The 20,138-nt window shown below is 50.1% G+C and overlaps 1 protein-coding gene across 1 annotated transcript in view; it reads left to right on the forward strand.

Moving 5' to 3' along the window:
• The window catches only part of LOC137642905 (bolA-like protein 3), a 78,506-nt gene that overhangs the window by 28,593 nt on the left and 29,775 nt on the right, over positions 1-20,138 (forward strand). The window contains exon 2 of the mRNA XM_068375773.1: positions 292-406. Coding sequence (XP_068231874.1) covers positions 292-406 — 115 coding nt within the window. The remainder of the gene's footprint in view (positions 1-291; positions 407-20,138) is intronic.

A 20,138-nucleotide genomic window follows, 5' to 3' on the forward strand; every position in this document is an offset into this window, starting at 1 on the left:
GTGAGCTTACCACACAGGTGTGTGAGGGGGGAGGGTAGCTAACTACCCTCCCTAACCCCCGCTAACTATCGGTGGGGTAGTAAACCCTCGCTAAAATTTTAATGGCTCGTCCTTTCAGCTAGGCCAAAAGTAATTACCCAGTTTAAATAGCTAAGGTTTGTATAGTTAGGAAAAATACAAATTATTTCCGAATTTGTCATATTAACATATAGTATTCATCTATTCAGTCAATTTTAGTGCTGTCTTAACTCCTGCATCTGTATAGTAATTGGTTATTCTGATTTCGTACAGGGTGTCTGTCGCTGGATGAGTGGTGTTACCATTAATCCTGAAGAACTCAAGCTGAAGGAACTTCTTCGGGGACGTTTCCCTCAAGCAACAGCTATTGAGGTCCAGGATATATCTGGTAAGGCATTGTCAGTTCTACTTTTTTTGTTTCTACACAGATAAAAACATTTCGTCCTTTGAATAGGAGAATGTCTTCAACAGAGTTTAAGACAGAAAGGTGAGAGTAGTCATCTACTTGCTTTACTTTACTTTACTGTATTATTATTACTGTATTAGTATTATCATTAGTATTAACCAATCTACAACCCTAATTGGAAAAGCAGAATGCTACAAAACTAAGGGCTCCAATGGTAAAGGCATCCCTGTTATGAAAGGAAATAGAGAAGTAACAAATGAGCTGTAAATGACAAATGATAAAAAAGAGAAACTATATATGTTAAGATCGGAAACAACATTAGATGATTAAGCACAGTAATATATAAACTGTGAAACAAAACTTCATGTCAACCTGTTCAACAGAAAAGCATTAGCAACAAATTTAAGTGTCTGAAGTTGAACTGATTCAAATACAGTACCAGATTACAAAGATCATTCTACTATCTGGTCACAGTTGGGGTAAAACATGTTATTTTTATTAGTAAAATAAATTTTTGAATATACTTACCCGATAATCATGTAGCTGTCAACTCCGTTGCCCGACAGAATTCTATGGAGGGATACGCCAGCTATCACAATACTAGAAGGGGGTGTACTGTACTTACCAGCGCCACCTGTGGCCAGGTACTATAGTACTTCTTGTTGACACCTCCTCAATTTTTCCTCGGTCCACTGGTTCTCTATGGGGAGGAAGGGAGGGTCGATTAAATCATGATTATCGGGTAAGTATATTCAAAAATTTATTTTACTAATAAAAATAACATTTTTCAATATTAAACTTACCCGATAATCATGTAGCTGATTCACACCCAGGGGGGTGGGTGAAAACCAGTGTACAAGATTAAAGGATAGCTAAGTATCCCATATTTCATATAACAGTTATCTCAAATAACAATGAAATAATAAGTACCTGGTAAGGAAGTCGAATTGAACCGTTACTCTGCCTCTTTTTTAAGTTCGTCTTCCTTACTGAGCGCAGCGTTCCTCTTGGAGGCTGAATCAACTCAAAGGTGCTAAAGTATATAGGGTTGCAACCCCTACTAAAGGACCTCTACACAACCTCTAACCCAGGCGCTTCTCAAGAATGAATAGACCACCCGCCAAATCAAAAGGATGCGGAAGGCTTCTTAGCCTACCGTAACAACCATAAAAACAACAATAAAAGCATTCAAGAGAAAGGTTAAAAAAGGTTATGGGATTAAGGGAATGTAGTGGCTGAGCCCTCACCTACTACTGCACTCGCTGCTACGAATGGTCCCAGGGTGTAGCAGTTCTCGTAAAGAGACTGGACATCTTTAAGATAAAATGATGCAAACACTGACTTGCTCCTCCAATAGGTTGCATCCATTATGCTCTGCAGAGAACGGTTTTTATTAAAGGCCATCAAAGTAGCTACGGCTCTTACTTCGTGGGTCCTTACCTTCAGCAATGCAAGGTCTTCCTCCTTTAAGTGAGAATGGGCTTCTCTAATCAGAAGCCTTATATAATACGAAACTCCGTTCTTGGACATGGGCCTCGACGGTTTCTTGATGGCACACCATAAGGCTTCTGACTGTCCTCGAATAGGTTTAGATCTCTTAAGATAATACTTGAGAGCTCTGACAGGGCAAAGAACTCTCTCTAGTTCGTTACCTACCATGTTGGAGAGGCTAGGTATTTCAAACGATCTAGGCCAAGGACGTGAAGGAAGTTCGTTCTTTGCTAGGAATCCGAGCTGAAAAGAACATGTTGCAGATTCGGTCGTGAAACCAATGTTCTTGCTGAAGGCATGAACCTCACTGACTCTCTTAGCTGTTGCAAGGCAGACGAGAAAAAGAGTCTTGAGGGTAAGGTCCTTGAAGGAAGCTGACTGGAGAGGTTCGAACCTAGGTGACATAAGGAACCTTAAGACTACGTCTAGGTTCCAGCCTGGAGTGGATAGACGACGCTCTTTAGACGTCTCAAAAGACTTAAGGATGTCTTGAAGGTCCTTGTTGGAAGAAAGGTCCAAACCTCTGTGGCGGAGAACTGAAGCCAACATACTCCTATACCCTTTAATCGTAGGGGCTGAAAGGGATCTCTCATTCCTAAGATGTAAAAGGAAGTCAGCTATTTGGGTCACAGAGGTATTGGTAGAGGATACTGAATTGGCTCTACACCAGCTCCGGAAGACTTCCCACTTAGATTGGTAGACTCTACGAGTGGAAACCCTTCTTGCTCTGGCAATCGCACTGGCTGCCTCCTTCGAAAAGCCTCTAGCTCTAGCGAATCTTTCGACAGTCTGAAGGCAGTCAGCCGAAGAGCGTGGAGGTTTGGGTGCAACCTGTCTACGTGAGGTTGACGTAGAAGGTCCACTCTTAGAGGTAGAGTCCTGGGGATGTCGACTAGCCATTGAAGTACCTCTGTGAACCATTCTCTTGCAGGCCAAAGGGGAGCAACCAGCGTCAGCCGTGTCCCTTCGTGCGAGATGAATTTCTGCAGAACTTTGTTTATTATCTTGAACGGTGGGAATGCGTAAAGGTCGAGATGGGACCAGTTCAGTAGAAAAGCATCCACATGAACTGCTGCAGGGTCTGGAACTGGGGAACAGTACAGCGGAAGTCTCTTGGTTATGGAGGTGGCAAACAGATCTATGGTAGGTTGACCCCACAAGGTCCAAAGTCTGTTGCACACACTCTTGTGGAGGGTCCATTCCGTGGGAATGACCTGATTCCTTCTGCTTAGGCGATCTGCTGAGACGTTCATATTGCCCTGAATGAACCTCGTGACCAAAGTGAGGTTTAGACCTCTTGACCAAATGAGGAGGTCCCTTGCGATCTCGTATAGGCTCCTCGAATGGGTCCCTCCTTGCTTGGAGATGTAAGCCAAGGCTGTGGTGTTGTCTGAGTTCACCTCCACCACTTTGCCTAGCAGGAGGGACTTGAAGTTCAGCAGGGCTAAATGAACTGCTAGTAGCTCCTTGCAGTTGATGTGGAGCATTCCCTGTTCCTCGTTCCACGTTCCCGAGCATTCCCGTCCGTTCAAGGTCGCACCCCAGCCCGAGTCCGATGCATCTGAGAAGAGATGAAGATTGGGGGTCTGAATAGCCAACGATAGACCCTCCCTGAGAAGGAGATTGTTCTTCCACCACAAGAGAGTGGTCTTCATCTCTTGGGTGACTGGGATAGAGACTGCTTCGAGAGTCAAACCCTTGTCCCAATGAGCTGCAAGATGGAATTGAAGAGGGCGGAGGTGGAGTCTCCCTAGCTCGACGAACAGGGCCAGAGATGAAAGGGTCCCTGTGAGACTCATCCACTGTCTCACCGAGCAACTGCTCCTCTTCAGCATGCTCATGATGCACTCTAGGGCATGGCTTATCCTGGGGGCCGATGGAAAAGCCCGAAAATCCTGACTCCGAATCTCCATTCCCAGGTACACAATGGATTGGGAGGGAATGAGCTGAGACTTTTCTATGTTGACTATCAGACCCAGTTCTCTGATTAAGTCCAAAGTCCAGTTGAGACTCTCCAGACAGCGACGACTCGTGGAGGCTCTCAACAGCCAGTCGTCTAAGTAGAGGGAGGCTCTGATGTCCGATAAGTGGAGGAATTTTGCTATATTCCTCATCAGATGCGTGAACACCATAGGAGCTGTGCTTAGGCCAAAACACAGGGCTTGGAATTGGTAGACAACCTTTCCAAAAACGAATCTCAGGAAAGGTTGGGAGTCTGGATGAATAGGAACGTGAAAGTAGGCATCTTTCAAGTCCAACGAGACCATCCAGTCCTCCTGCCTGACCGCTGCTAGGACCGACTTCGTCGTCTCCATCGTGAACGTCTGCTTGGTGACATACGCGTTGAGCGCGCTGACGTCCAGCACCGGTCTCCAACCTCCTGTCTTCTTGGCCACTAGAAAGAGACGGTTGTAGAAGCCCGGGGATTGATGGTCCCGGACTATAACCACTGCCTTCTTCTGCACAAGTAGCGACACCTCCTGGTGCAACGCTAGCCTCTTGTCCTCTTCTTTGTAGTTGGGAGAGAGGTTGATGGGAGATGTGGTCAGAGGGGGTTTGAGGCAGAATGGAATCCTGTAACCCTCCCTCAGCCAACTGACAGACTGTGCGTCTGCACCTCTCTTTTCCCAGGCTTGCCAGAAGCTCTTGAGTCTGGCTCCTACTGCTGTCTGGAGATGCGGAGAGTCAGTTTTTTCCTTTAGAGGTCTTGGAGCCTTTCCTAGACTTGCTCCTGGAAGAGTCTGGACGGGAGCTTCCTCGGCTGGGGGCTCTACCACGAAAGGGCGGTATGAACCTCGTAGCAGGGGTATCAGCCACTGGTGTGCGATAAGTCCTGGGGACTGAGGTAGCAACCTTAGACTTACGAGCCGATGAGGCTACAAGATCATGTGTGTCCTTTTGTATCAGGGCAGCAGACAAGTCCTTAACCAGCTCTTCGGGGAAGAGGAACTTCGAGAGCGGAGCGAAAAGGAGTTGTGACCTTTGACAAGGTGTAATGCTGGAGGAAAGGAAGGTACACAGCTGTTCCCTTTTCTTCAGAACCCCTGATACAAACATCGACGCAAGCTCACCAGATCCATCTCTAATGGCCTTATCCATGCAGGACATTAATAGCATGGCAGAATCCTTGTCCGCAGGGGAGGTCTTCTTGCTGAGGGCCCCCAGGCACCAGTCAAGAAAGTTGAACATCTCAAATGCTCTAAATATGCCCTTCAGGAAGTGATCAAGGTCTGAGAAGGTCCAGCAAACCTTAGAGCGCCTCATTGCAGTTCTCCGAGGCGAGTCTACCAGACTTGAGAAGTCAGCCTGGGCAGAGGCAGGTACTCCCAAGCCTGGTTCCTCTCCTGTGGCATACCAAACGCTCGCTTTCGAAGTGAGCTTAGTCGGAGGAAACATGAAAGAAGTTTTGCCAAGGTGTTGCTTAGTCTGCAGCCACTCCCCTAAGATCCTTAACGCTCTCTTAGAGGACCTTGCTAGGACTAGCTTAGTATAGGTGGACTTAGCTGGCTGCATGCCCAGCGAAAACTCAGATGGTGGAGAGCGGGGAATAGCAGAGACAAAGTGGTCTGGGTAAACCTCCCTAAGCAGAGCCAAGACCTTACGAAAGTCAATAGACTGTGGAGAAGGCTTGGATTCATCCACGTCTGACGAGGGATCCAGGTGTGCCGCCTCATCATCAGACGCCTCATCACCAGAGTGTATCGAAGAGATCGGACAAGTATGCTGAACAGCAGAGTCAGAACGAGCAGGAACAACAATATTAGTGGTTTCCTCTTCAAGAATCTGTTGAGGGAAAACCTGAGACTCAGACTGCAAAGGCTGAACAAAAGACGAAGCAGAAGGAAGGCGCATGGGTGGAGGAGGCTGACTCCTGGCATGAGTGGCTGAACCCAATGGTTGCGCTTGCTGAGCGGTTGGCGGAAGCGGAGTAGCAAGTTCCTGTTCCTGCGGTGTGAGCGGAGCGCGATGAGGTAGAGGCTGCGCAGAACGTGGTAAATGTCTCGCAAGCTGAGGCTCCTGAGGCGCAAGGCTAAGGTGTTGTGGTGCTTGCCTTGTGGAGGGTTGAGCTCGCTGCAGCGAGAGCTGAGGAGACTGACTCATGGACGGGAGAGGTTGTTGTACCTCAACCGAGTGTTGCATTACTGGTGGAGCAGCAAGTGGAAGCGGAGGAAGAGAGGTATAATCCTCCTGATCCCATTGTAGAGGTTGCCTTAAGGAAGGCGGAGGCTGTACACCACTGGGAACAGCAAACTCAGAGCGTGGCTCAACATCGTACGCCTGGCAGGTGGTACTGCGATCAGGCGGAGCGAGCGCAGGCGGAGCGAGCGCAGGCGGAGAGAGTGTAGGCGGAGGCGGAGGCGCAACGTTCTCAGCCCGACACTCACGCATCAAGTCCGAAAGCTGTGCTTGCATGGACTGTAGTAGAGTCCACTTGGGGTCGGTAGAAACTACAGTAGGCTGAGGTAAAGCCTTAACAGTAGAGCTCTGTTGTGGCAGAACCTTACTCCTCTTGGGCGGAGTGCAGTCGACTGATGACTGCGGCGAGTCAGAGCTGAGCCAATGACTGCAACCTGGCTGAGCACTCGCAGACTGGACTCTGCGTTTGAGTGGTCTAGAGACCTGAGTCCAGCGTTACTTCCCTGACAATCGATCAGCGGACGAGAAAAAGACGGGCTCAATCGTCTGCAGGTGGGAGTGACGGTCTCTGGAAGACACGCCCGCAACCACCGAGGATACTTCTGTGCGCCGATCAAGGCCTGCCGAACCCTTTTGCCCTTCGACATTGCTTCTCCCCTGGGCTTGGGAGCTTGCAAGAGGTCCCGGACTGGGAGGACGACTGGCACGCACAGAAGTATCCTCACGCACCACACTGACACTGACACTAGCACTTGGCACTGCACTGACACTAGCACTCGTCACAGCACTGGCACTAATTCCCCCCACTGCACTCTTGACCTTAAGTTCCTTGACTTCGGCCATAAGAGACTTATGATCACTTACCACTGACTCTACTTTATCGCCTAAGGCCTGAATAGCACGCAAAACAACAGACATATCAGGCTGAGGGCAAATAGTAGGTTCGGGGGTAGCCACTACAGGGGTAGGAAAAGGTAGGGGATCATGAGGTGAGGAAAAAAGTGAAGAGTGAGAAGAACTCCTCCTAACTCTACCTCTCTCTAACTTAGTTGAATATTTCAAAAGACGGACAAATTCAAATTCCGAAAGTCCGGCGCATTCCTCACATCGATTTTCTAACTGACAGGGCCTGTCCCTACAGTCAGAACAAGCGGTGTGAGGATCTACCGAGGCCTTCGGAATACGCCTATTACAAGACCTACATCGTCTATGGGTGGGGGCTTGCGAAATGTCAGACATCTTGAATCCAAAGAGTTAGCCAAGGGGGGTTCCAAAATCAAGCAAAAGATCGTTAACCGTTAATCAGGACTATATAAAAGCTATCTAAGCTAATATAAGAAGGTTTCCAGTAAAGCGACAGCCGAAATCTGAGAGAATACTTCACCAATTAGCCGTGAAAATACTCGAAGATCATAAGCGTATCCCAGAACGTCTTGCCGGAAGCACGACAGAGGAAAAATTGAGGAGGTGTCAACAAGAAGTACTATAGTACCTGGTCACAGGTGGCGCTGGTAAGTACACCCCCTTCTAGTATTGTGATAGCTGGCGTATCCCTCCATAGAATTCTGTCGGGCAACGGAGTTGACAGCTACATGATTATCGGGTAAGTTTAATATTGAAAATTATAGATTAATATACAGCATTGCATTTTATGATGAAGAATGCAAAACTTTTAGAATTAATTGAATGCCTTGTGCTGTACTATGTACTGGAAGGTACAGATGTAAAGATGTGAATGCTAAGGATGGTTAAAATTATGAAAAAGCTTATGCAACATGCACAATGAACTAGCTGAATGTCAGTGCCTTGAATTTTTATCTAAATTTTCCTATGTGTATCCAAGTCTTTTATCCTTATGAATAGGAATATGAATACAATAGCCACTTTTGCTCTTGACAGCAAGGATTTTATGACATTATTTTCTGGTTTTGTGGTCTTCGATATTTTCTTTGTTTTGTTTGCTATGAGTTTTTTTTCTCTCATTTTTATTGCTTTCTCTTATAATAGCAGAAAGATACTGAAAGGTAAGTGTGGTGGAGAGGATTTTGATCATATTAGGATGGAAACCTTTGAACCCCCAGGCAACTGTAATTAGCCCCCCCCCTCCTCCCTAAGTGAGTTTTCACTCTTTTGGTCAGAAATACAATGATCTTTGCAAGTGTCTCACTTCATGGTAGTTTGTCTACATCAGGAGGAAGCTGCTCAGTTTGAACCGAGTGTTGACTATACCTGCGCACTCTATAATGAACATAATTCATCCGGTGGACACCCATGCTGTTGAAAGTGTTCCATGAGTGGTGACCCCTATACAGTGCAGTGTCAGAGAGTATTCCCACCCCCATGTAACAAAACCCCTGTGTAGTGATTTGTGTTGCACTCGAGGATGCTCTTGTAGCTTCCTTCTTTGGTGAAGAGCAGTCGTTATCGGTCACTCAAACCCTGACTCCTCTCCCTCTTCTTTTCTCGTCGTCAGACATTTCTTTGAAAAGATGAAGAAGATAGTTGCTTGAGAAGACCTTTCATTAAAAGTTACTTGGGATTTATGTGGATTGCTCTCCTCCTTCGGAATGGAGTAACTGTACTCCTCTGGTTACAGTCAAACTGAGTGTGAGCCCGTGTTACAGTTATTATTGTTACACCAAGTGCAGGTAAGCGGTCCTACTCATACTGAAGAACACCAGTACTGTATTCCACAGGAGAGTGGAATGTGGGCACCAACATTTCTCATTAATGTTGTGATAAAGGAGGATTGTTACTTACCCTTTTGTACCGCTCTTTGCCATATGGCACTCGACTGCTGCCTTTGGGGTTGAGTAGTGAACCTTGTGCTTGGTGGGAAAACCACTGCAGTTTCATAATTTCATGAATAAAACTTACCTGGCAGTTATATATATATAAAGCTAAAGTCTCTGACTTTCGGCAGAATTTTTAAAAAATCGCAGCAACCGCCTTGTGGTGGTTGTGCGGTTAGGTGGTTAACAACCCTTACAGGGTGGTACTTGGAATCATTCCCGTTTTCTGTTCTTCAGATCATCTCTGCCGGCCGGATCGACAACACGTTGGTCCGTCATTAGAGGTTTTTTTTTTCTTTCGCTTTCCCTGTATCGCTGTACCAGTCTGCTATTTGGTGAAGTACACTGATTTGGGGATTTGGCAGTCGTGTTTTGCTATTTCTGTGCTTTTTTGCTTTAGTTCACTATGAGTGATAAACTTCATTTCCGTGTGTTTGCGAATGAGGAATGCAAGGTGAGGTTGCCGAAAATGTCGGTAGACCCTCACACCGTGTGTTTGGGTTGTAGGGGGTTTTGAACGTGCACTTAATAACAGGTGCGAGGAATGTAAGATTTTGAAAGAAAAGGATTGGTTGACTATGAAGCGCTATGTGCGTAAACTAGAGCTCGATAGAGTTAGGAGAGCTTCTAGGTCTAAATCTAAGTCTGTTAGCGAACTTAGTGTTTATTTATCCTTTGAACCTGTAATTAATTCCTCTTTGGAAGTTGATCCTTCCCCTGAGATAGTAACTCCTGCCCCTTCTACAGGATCCGTATCTGCGGATGACCCTTGGTACGCCAGGATGGCTGCCGAGTTGAAGGCCATTAAAGAGCAACTTGCGGCCTTTAAAGGTAAGCCCAGTGAAAGTGATTTTAGTGCTTGTGAAAGTGCAGTGGAGGTGGCGACTGACCGAACCTATCAATACCCTAGGTATAGACCTCTACCAAGTTCCCAGGACCAAGGGAGAAGGTACGTCGACAACCGAAAGTGTGTGAGAGGTACGTACCCTCGGTCAGCCGTCTCCTCAGACAGTCCTGTTGCCAATTCCCAGGCTGCTCTTGACCGCCACGGAAAAGGCCTGTTGGACGTGATGGTTTCTTCTCCGAATCCTTCTCCCGGACGCAAATGGAAGTTTGAGGCGTCAAGACCTATGAAGAGGAGGTGGAACTGTGAGGAACTGTCTCGTTCTCACTCTCCCGGTTCTAGTAGCTATGAACCTTGTCCTTCAGAGGACAATTTAGACTCCGTGCCTGTGAAGAGGACGAAATCTAGGTCCGCAAGTCGAGATAGAGCAGCCGAAGATCCTTCTCCTTCCACGAGCGTTATTCGTCAGCCCTCTCCTTCGGGACCACAAGACCCAGCAGAAGTCGCTAAGTCTTTCATGTCAGTCATGCAGGAACAACTTTTTTCGTTGGTTCAAGCGTTTAGCCGCCCTCACGCCCAGTCCGACAGACGTAAAGACGACTCTTTGCCAATCAAGAAGTTACCTTCTAAGAGGGAACGGAATTTTTCTCCTAAGGAACCCTTGCGTGCTTCTTCGAAGACACGACACCGCTCTGCTTCCTCTTCTGCTCGGCGCCAGGACGATTCCGCCTCTCGCTCTCCGCGCCAGGACGATACCGCCTCTCTCTCTCAACGCCAGGACAATGCCAGCATGCTTCCTCAGGACGAAACTTCCTCTCGTCGCCAGGACAATACCGCCTTTCCTTCTCGACGCCAGGACGATACCGCCTCTCGTTCTTGACGCCAGGACGATACCGCCTCTCGTTCTCGACGCCAGGACGACTCTGCCTCTCGCTCTCAGCGCCAGGACGATACCAGCCTGCTTCCTCAGGACGATACTTCTTCTCGTTACCAGGACGATAGCAGCTCTCGGCGTAAGGACGCCTCCCCCTCTCACCGTCAGGACGCTTCCTCCTACCGCACCAAGGACTCTTCTAGCGCTCGGCGCCAGGACGCTGCCTCTTCCCGGCGCCAGGACGCAAGCGGTTCTCGGGGTCAGGCTGCTTGCAGCCCTCTACTTCAGGACGAATCCTTCGATATACCTTTGTCGGATTCTAGGGAGCCTTCTTCTCGAACGAAGGATGTTGTAGAGGTGGATCAGGATCTCGAGGAGGTCTCTGATGACGAAGACAAACCTGCTGACGCTACTGGCGACTACAAGGTTCTCTCTCGCTCCCTCCTTGAACTTTATGGGGAGGAGTTCCAACCTGCTGCTCTGCGATCTCCTCAATCTCAATTTAGCCGGAAGAAAGCCAAGAAACAGTCGGCCTTCATCAAGATGAAACTTTCCATTTCTGCAAAGAAGGCACTTGCGAAAATTGATGATTGGATGAAAGAACGGAGGCAAGCGGTTAAGACTTCCTTCTCATTTCCACCAGCTCATCTTGCTTCGAAGGCTGGCATGCGGTATGAGACTGGGGAACCTCTGGGTCTGGGAGTTCCTGTCTCCTCCAAGGGTGACTTCTCTGGCATCGTGGACTTGGCTAGAAGGCATGCTCTCAACTCTGCCAAGGTTATTTGGTCGATGTCGGAGCTGGATCACCTCGTCAAAGGCATTTTTAGAGCCTTTGACATTTTTAGCCTCTTGAACTGGTCTCTAGGGACTCTGACCAGGAAGACTGAGCAGATGGAAGGAACTCAAGACCTTACCAGTATTATGTCCTGTATGGACAAGGCCCTTAGGGATGGGGCTAATGAGTTGGCTTCGCTGTTTTCAGCAGGAATCTTGAAGAAGAGGGCCCTGCTTTGCTCTTTTGCTTCGAGATCTGTAACCGTTGCACAGAAGTCTGAGCTTCTTTACGCCCCCCTGTCGCAACATCTTTTTCCTGAAACCCTTGTGAGAGACATTACGCTTTCTCTGGCCCAAAAGGCCACCCAAGACCTTTTATCACGTTCAGCTCGTAAGCCCTTGACAGCCGCTACTTCGACTTCGAAGCGGGAGGAAAAGAAATTCCAGCAGCCCTTTTGAGGCAGGACTACTTCAAGACCTGACTTTAGAGGAAGAAGGCAAGAGTCAGGAGCAAGATCGAACAGAGGTTCGTTCAGAGCTCTCTCCAAAAAATTAATTGTTCCGTAACTGAAATACAAACCACGCTATTTAATATGGGTAATTACTATGGCGTAGCTGAAATGACGAGCCATTAGAATTTTAACGAGGGTTTACTACCCCACATCTAGTTACCGGGGGGTAGGGAGGGTAACTTGCTCCCCCCCCTCCCCTCACACACACCTGTGCTGAGCTCACTTTGGTCTCGGCTCGGGTGGTAGTCGGACGTGTCCGCTGTCACCCTCGCCTTCTTTGACAGTCATTACTAATCTTTTGTTTGCTTTTTCTTTGACAGAGTGTGTGTGAAGTTGGCCTCTGCGATGTGTAAGTGTCCTGCTTTACCTGACCGCCCTTGTGGTACCTATATGTCGGCGGTCGAAACGGACCCCCACACCTTGTGTCCTTACTGTAGGGGCCAACGGTGTGATAAGAGTAATGTATGTGGTGAGTGCAGGGAGTGGTCTACCTCCCAGTGGGAGAGGTTTTTCCGGCGCCGGAAGAAGAATTCCAGGCGGGATATTTCTCCTTCGAAGGTTTCTTTGAAAGGAGAAAATCCCAAGGGATCTTCTTCCGTGCCCCAAACCTCCTCCGAAGCTCCCACTCGATCGGTTTCTTCCGAGAAACTGTCGAGTGGTAGCGTAGGCCGCAGTTCTGTTGACCAATCTCGGGGTTTGGGAGAGGGAGTTGCCTCCCATAGCGAGGCAGCTCCTCCTTCTCCCCCGGGGAAGGATTTAAATATAAATGTAAATGTTTCTAATAATGATTTGTTGCAGCTTTGGGCTTCCTTGGGGCTTGAGGGTTCACCCTCCAAGGAAGCCTTGTTTGTCATGATCAGGTTGGGGGCAGCTGTCAAATAATCACCGACTTTAGCAGAGGTTGATGCTCTGTCTATCATTGACGTTGTTGTGGCAGAGGCTTCCGATGAGTTGTATCAAACCTCTGCTCCTGATGTTGCTGATGTAGCTGAAGGCTTGGTTTCCCCCTCCGAACATCTTTCGAGGGAGGAACTAAGTCCAACGGTCTCTCCTGCCAGTGATTCTCCCCCTCGGGAGAGTTCACTCACAGACACTCCTCTTCGGAGGACTGCTGATGGTCAGCCTGCTGACCCCACGGGCCCCAGAGGGCATATAAGGCGTAAAGCCTGCCTTTCTCTTCGCCATAGAGGCCTTCTTTCACCTCACAAGGGTGTTAGGAGGCGCCTCTTCGGTTCATCATCTCCGCAGTCCGCCGCAGAGGAACCTCGCCGTCGTTCGCCGACTCTACCAGCTACATCCCTGGACCTCGACGCAGATCGTTCGCGATCTCCTTCGGTGCAAGGTTGTCCTTGCAAAGGACACGCCGACCTTCCACCCGCCGGATCTGCTGACCTGGCGTCGCCGTTCCTGGCCGCTGATGCGCTGTGAGCGCCTACTAACTCTGTTTTTAAACGGGCAACGGTCCCTTCGGGGCACAAGGGACTTTCACACAAAAATGTGTCTAAGTCCCTTACGCCCCAGGTATCCCCTGCGCGCCATCATTCACCTGCGTGCCAGTGCTCACCTGCGCGCCAGCGCTTACCTGTGCGCTAACACGCTACTGTGCGCCCTCATCCTGATGCGCGCCATGCGCGCCCACGTTCTCCTGCGCCAGCGCTCTACTACGCGCCAACGATCTCCTGCGCACGCATGATCTTCTGATCTGCGCGCCCACGATCTTCTGATCTGCGCGCCCACGATCTTCTGATCTGCGCGCCTACGATCTTCTGATCTGGGCGCAAAGGGGAAGACAACCTCTTCCCCTGCTCGCCAGCGCTCTCCAACGCGCCATCAATCGCCAACGCGCCATCGGACCCCGCCTGCTCGCTATCCTTCACCTGCGCGCCATTGCGCACAGTCTCCGACGCACGGCCACCTATTCTACCAGATGTGCGCCCTCATGCGCTCCTGCGCGCAAGGGATATATCTCCTGCGCGCGCGCGCCCAACGTTATCGCCCTCACGGGCTCTTCGGGATCCTGTGCGCCCACGCACGAGCGCTCATTCAGCCTGCTGCGCGCCCTCTGCAATCTCCGGAACGCGCCCCTGCGCACCATCGCTCGCCCGTGCGCCCTCCTGCGAGCCATCGCTCGCCAGTGCGCCCTCGCCATCGCTCGCCAGTGCGCCCTCGCCATCGCCCTCGCGCGCGACCCAGGCAAAATTCTATCGCGCAAGCACCAGCGAGACCCCCAGCGCAATCCCACGCGCAAGGCTGCAGGACGCCGCGCGTCCAGGTCCTCGTTATCCCCCCCCCCCACAAGCGCAGAACAGCACGCTCGCTGGAGGGAGGGAGAATTCCGGATAGGTCCAGGGACTTTTCTCCTTCTTCTTCCTTTCAGGCAGACCCTACTTTGGTAACTCCTAGGGATCGAACGATCCCCTTCCCTCCAGAGGGAGTGTCTGACAGCACAGCTGTCAGTCGGCAGCCCTGGTTTGGGTCCCCAGTCAGAGAGGTCATGCAGGCTTTTAAGCCTGTTCTCTCTGAGCTGGGCCACAAATCAGTGGCAGCTTCGACTCCCCTGAAGAGGAAAAGAGGAGTAGCTGACGTGGTAACTTCTCCAAGGGCGAAGCTGACTCCTCGGAAGTCTTTGAGGAAGGCCTCCTCCCCCCCAGACTTTCTCTCCCTCCCCTTCGGACGAAGATTTCCCGTCCTCAAGGGAGTCACGTGAAGTGAGGCGTTTCCCCATCGCACCAATGAGGGAAACCCCACCTCGCGTAGAGAAGTCTTCTCGGGTAGGGGTGGAGAAGAGCCTCCCACCATCACTGTTGGAGTCCTGCATCCCTCCCAGGAGGGAGTCGAAAGACTCCAAGACTTTACCAAAGTCGTCCTCAAGGATTAGACCAGAGCCAGCCAAGCCCTCGGAGAAAGTCCACGAGTCCCCCCCGAGAAGAGCCTTTGGGGACAGGAGACATCGCTGCCAGCCCCTCAGGAGGAGAGCTACAGGAGTCAGAGCATGTGTTCTAGCAGGTTCTGACCCTTATGAGGAATCTCAATGGGTTCGCGGATCCAAAGATTCCCCCTCGTGAGGGCAAGGACACGGTCTTGGACCGAGTCTTTGGTACTCAAAAACCCTCTAAGGCCAGCGCGGCTTTGCCCTGGTCTCAAGGGGTTAAGAGTGACAGATATAAGGTCGAAGGCCAGCTCTCCGAGCTTGCCTCCTCCAGCCGATCCAGCGCCGGTAACAAACTCCTCCCGCCTCCTCGTGTCCATCAGAGGAGGTACTTTGACATCATGGAGGAGACTTGTTTAGCTCTTCCCTTACACCACGCTTTGGAAGAGCTTACCAGGGGAGTCCCTCTAGAGAGACTCTCCAACCGGCAAGTGTCGTTCTCGGCTACGGAGATCCTTAGCCAGGAGAAGGTGGTGAAGTGTGCCATGCAGACAACTTCGTGGCTGGACATCTGTTACGATCTGAGGACTTGTCCAAAGAGAGTACCAGGAAGGCCATGGAGACCTTTCTACTTTCAGGCACTCGTACCATCGAGTTTCTAGCCCACCAAGTCTCGAACTTGTGGGCTAATACCATCTTAAAGCGTCAAGATGCGGTGTCTGAGAGATTCCACCAGAAGGTCCCCCGTACCGAGATCAGCTGGCTCAGACATTCTTCCATCTTGTGGAAGAATTTGTTTGAGCCTAAGGACGTGGAGCAGGCGGCCGAGAGGTGGAGGAAGTCCAACCAGGACTCTCTCCTACCAAGACCACGAAACCGGCAGCTGCAGCGAAGACAACAGTGTCGAAGCCTTTTCCTGTCAAGGACAAGAAAGGCAAAAAGTCCTCCAGGGGAGGAAAGAATCCTAGAGGGAGTGGCTGAGGCCACAAACGCTAGAATTGGCAGTCCCCCTGCATGTCCACCAGTGGGGGGATGCCTACAAAGTTGCGCAAACAGGTGGCAGCAACTCGGGGCCGATTCCTGAACGATTTCCGTAATCAGTCAAGGATATCGCGTCCCGTTCACAACATCTTTACCTCCCCTGACAGCGAATCCAGTGTCGTTGAGCTCTTTTGCTATGGGATTGGCAAGGGGCAAGCCCTTCGGGCAGAAGTCCAGACCATTTTGAAGAAGGGCGCTCTCCAACAGGTCGTCGATGGATCCCCAGGCTTCTTCAGTCGACTCTTTCTTGTAAAGAAGGCGTCTGGAGGCTGGAGACCAGTCATCGACCTCTCAACTCTGAACAGGTTTGTCAAGCAGACCCCGTTCAGCATGGAGACGGCAGACACGGTCAGACTTGCAGTGAGACCGCAAGACTTCATGTGTACACTGGACCTGAAGGACGCGTACTTCCAGATCCCAGTCTGTCCGTCTTCAAGGAAGTACTTAAGATTCAGCCTAGACAACAAGGTGTACCAGTTCAAGGTGCTGTATTTCGGTCTCTCCACAGCACCTCAGGTTTTCACCAGAGTGTTCACCCTAATGTCGTCGTGGGCACACAGGATCGGCATCCGTCTCCTCCGTTATCTGGACGACTGGCTGATCCTAGCAGACTCGGAGTCAGCCCTTCTTCAACACCGAGACGAACTTCGGGGACTGCCAAGATCTGGGGATCATGGTAAATCTCGAGAAGTCTTCTCTGCTTCCTACTCAAAGACTGGTATATCTAGGCATGATCATAGACACCAATCTCCACAAAGCCTTCCCATCAGACGACAGGATAGCAAGGCTGAGGAGGGTCGCAAATCCTTTCCTCAGACGAGAAGAGCTCCCAGCCCAATCGTGGTTACGTCTCCTCGGTCACCTCTCATCCTTGGCCCGTCTAGTTCCCAACGGTCGCCTCAGAATGAGATCTCTTCAATGGCGACTCAAGTCCCGGTGGAATCAAAGTCACGATTCCCCAAACGTCATGATCCCTATAGGTCCTGCGGAACGGACGGATCTTCAGTGGTGGGTGACAGACGAGAACCTACGAAGAGGAGTGGATCTTCTCGTCGTCCCCCCGGATTTGATGCTGTTTTCGGACGCCTCAAAGAAAGGGTGGGGGCCCCACGTTCTGCACCACAGGACCTCAGGCCTGTGGTCAGAATCAGAAAAGTGCCTCCATATAAATCTGCTAGAAATGAAGGCCGTATTCCTGGTCCTTCAACAGTTCCAACGTTACCTGGCGGGTCACTCTGTGGTGGTGATGAGCGACAACACCACAGTAGTGGCTTACATCAACAAGCAGGGAGGTACCGTTTCAGAGCAGCTATCCCATCTCGCAGTAGAGATACTGAGATGGACCGAAGTCCACTCGATTCCACTATCAGCTCGCTTCATTCCAGGCAAGAGGAATGTGCTCGCCGACAGTCTGAGCAGAGTGTCTCAGATATTGAGTACCGAGTGGTCTTTGAATCATTTAGTAGCCAACAAAGTCCTGACTTTGTGGGGTTCCCCGACTGTGGATCTGTTCGCTACCGCGCTGAACTTCGAGCTCCCGCTGTACTGCTCCCGAGTCCCGGATCCCAAGGCACTCTGGCAAGATGCCTTCCAACAACGGTGGGACAACATCGACAGAATATCGGTCAATCTCCCGGTGACCCTTATAGCTCCGCTATGGCATCACGCGGAATGGTTTCCAGACCTTCTTCAACTCCTAACGGAACTTCCGAGAGAACTCCCTCCACGACACGAGCAACTCAAACAACCACACGCCAACATCTTTCACAAAGCCGTAGCTTCGCTTCGACTTCACGCCTGGAGACTATCCAGCATCTCCTCGCGGAGAGAGGATTTTCGCAACAAGTTGCGAACAGGATGTCTGGATACCTGCGAAGGTCATCCGCAGGGGTCTACCGGGCAAAGTGGCGAGTTTTCTGTGGTTGGTGTCGTGGAAGGGGTATCTCTCCACTAGATGCCACTATTCCAGCAATAGCGGAGTTCTTCGTGTATTTGCAAGAAGAAATGCGCCTTTCAGTCTCGGCAGTGAAAGGCTATTGCTCAGCCTTAAGTCTAGCCTTCAGGCTCAAAGGAGTGGACATTTCTTCCTCACTGGAACTTTCCCTACTCATACGAAGTTATGAACTTACCTGCCCTCAGTCGGAAGTGAGACCTCCTCCATGGAACGTGGTTCAAGTTCTCAGGTCTCTTAAGAGACCTCCCTACAAACCATTACGCCAAGCTTCAGATCGCCACCTGACTTGGAAGACGGTGTTCCTACTAGCTTTGGCCTCGGCCAAGCGAGTCAGTGAACTTCATGGTCTCTCGTATGACATCGCCCATTCAAGGGGATGGGGGGAGATAACGTTCAGATTCGTCCCTGAGTTTTTTGCTAAGACTCAGAATCCGGGAGTGCCTTACCCTCGGTTTGACTCTTTCCAGATCTCCAGTCTTCGTTCTGTAACAGATGACCTAGACCATCTCCTACTGTGCCCAGTAAGGAGTCTGAGGCTATATCTCAAAAGAACGGCTGCAGTTCGTCCCCAAGTGCAGGCATTGTTTGTGAGCACTGGGAGAACAAAGAGGATTGTTACCAAGAATACAATCTCAGCATGGAATCGTAGGGTAATCCATCTGTCCCTGAATCCTGACCCTCCTCCGTCACGTCGCCCTAGAGCACATGATGTCAGGGGCGTAGCTATGTCCCTGGCCTTCAAAAAGAACTTCTGTGACGCAGGTTCTACAAGCTGGGGTGTGGAAGCGTCAGACGACCTTCACAGCCCACTACCTGCAAGACGTGACCCACAGGAGGCTCGATACGTTCTCTATCGGCTCTGTGGTGGCTGCTCAACAGCTGGTTTAAACCTCAGGCTCCTTAATGGACAAGTAGCAGAAAGTTGAGGGCATTGTTACCTGGTTTTAGTCTGCATGAATGAAAAGGTTTGTCTGGCCCTTATTCTTTTCTTCATCCTCCCCTCTCTTGGGGAAAGCAGCATCCTGGGTTCTCTGCACAGCTGACCTCAAACCACTGCAGGTAAACCATGTTTCCTTGTGTTCCTCGTATTAAGCTAATACTGTCACGTCCCCATACCCTGACGAGGTGGTATTGGGAGAGTCCTAGCCTAAAGTTTCCATCTAAAGGACTACAGGTCAACTTCCTAGGACGAGTCACTCTTCAGACCTTCACACACAGCTTACATAGGCTGCAGCCCTTGCGCAGCAAGGTGCTAGCGAGGTGCAGGGACTCTTTATTGTTGAGTGCTGACACACTCAGATACTGAGTCCCCGGGCAAAGCCAAAAACCAGTACTGGCTGGGACTTACCACCCTTCCTAAGGGGTGAGTCACCCATATCAAATAGTGTGGTTTGTATTTCAGTTACGGAACAAATGACAAATTCGTTGGTAGTTTGTATTTTTCCTAACTATACAAACCTTAGCTATTTAATCAAACTTGCCCGCCAGCCCTATCCCCCGTGAAGTCCTACCTCTAAGCAAAGTGAGCTCAGCACAGGTGTGTGTGAGGGGTACCCTACCCCCCGCTAACTAGCGATGGGGTAGTAAACCCTCGTTAAAATTCTAATGGCTCGTCATTTCAGCTACGCCGAAAGTAATTACCCATATTAAATAGCTAAGGTTTGTATAGTTAGGAAAAATACAAATTACCTACGAATTTGTCATGTTCAACTCCTCCAGACAACGATAGGCACAAGACTGTCACGTTTTTGGCAGTCTTGGAAGAGAAGAGGGGCGGACGCCTGATCCCTCTCAGTCATCAAGGAAGAAGCCTCCTCTCTCAGATACTCCGATAGCCTTAGTAGCGCAGTACACAGATCCGGGGAAACAGAAGGCTCTCCTGGATCTAGTCAACCAAATGCTGGACAAGGGAGCGATAAAACCGGTTCAGGATCTATCCTCCCCAGGCTTTTACAATCGCTTATTTCTAGTGCCCAAGAACTAGGGTGGATGGAGACCCGTCCTGGATATCAGCTCTCTGAACGTCTTCGTGTAGAAGACGAAGTTCTCCATGGAGACGACTCAGTCTGTGCTGGCATCAGTACGCGTATTTTCACGTCCCCATCCATCCGACTTCAAGGAAGTACCTGAGATTTGTAATCCAGGGCAAGTGTTTCAGTTCAGAGCGCTTTGCTTCGGTCTCAGCACGGCTCTTCAAGTCTTCACCAGGATAATGGTGAATGTGGCAGGCTGGCTGCATCAAGAGGGGATAAGGGTATCGTTTTATTTGGACGATTGGCTGATACGTTCACGATCGAAGGAGAAATGTCTGGAGGATCTATGAAAGACTTTTATGATGGCTCAAGATCTAGGCCTGGTCATCAACAGGGAGAAGTCTCAGACCAAGCTGAATCAGACTATTCTCTATTTGGGAATAGTTCTGAATT

Source organism: Palaemon carinicauda, chromosome 1 (assembly GCF_036898095.1).
Source record: "Palaemon carinicauda isolate YSFRI2023 chromosome 1, ASM3689809v2, whole genome shotgun sequence".
Lineage (NCBI taxonomy): Eukaryota > Metazoa > Arthropoda > Malacostraca > Decapoda > Palaemonidae > Palaemon > Palaemon carinicauda.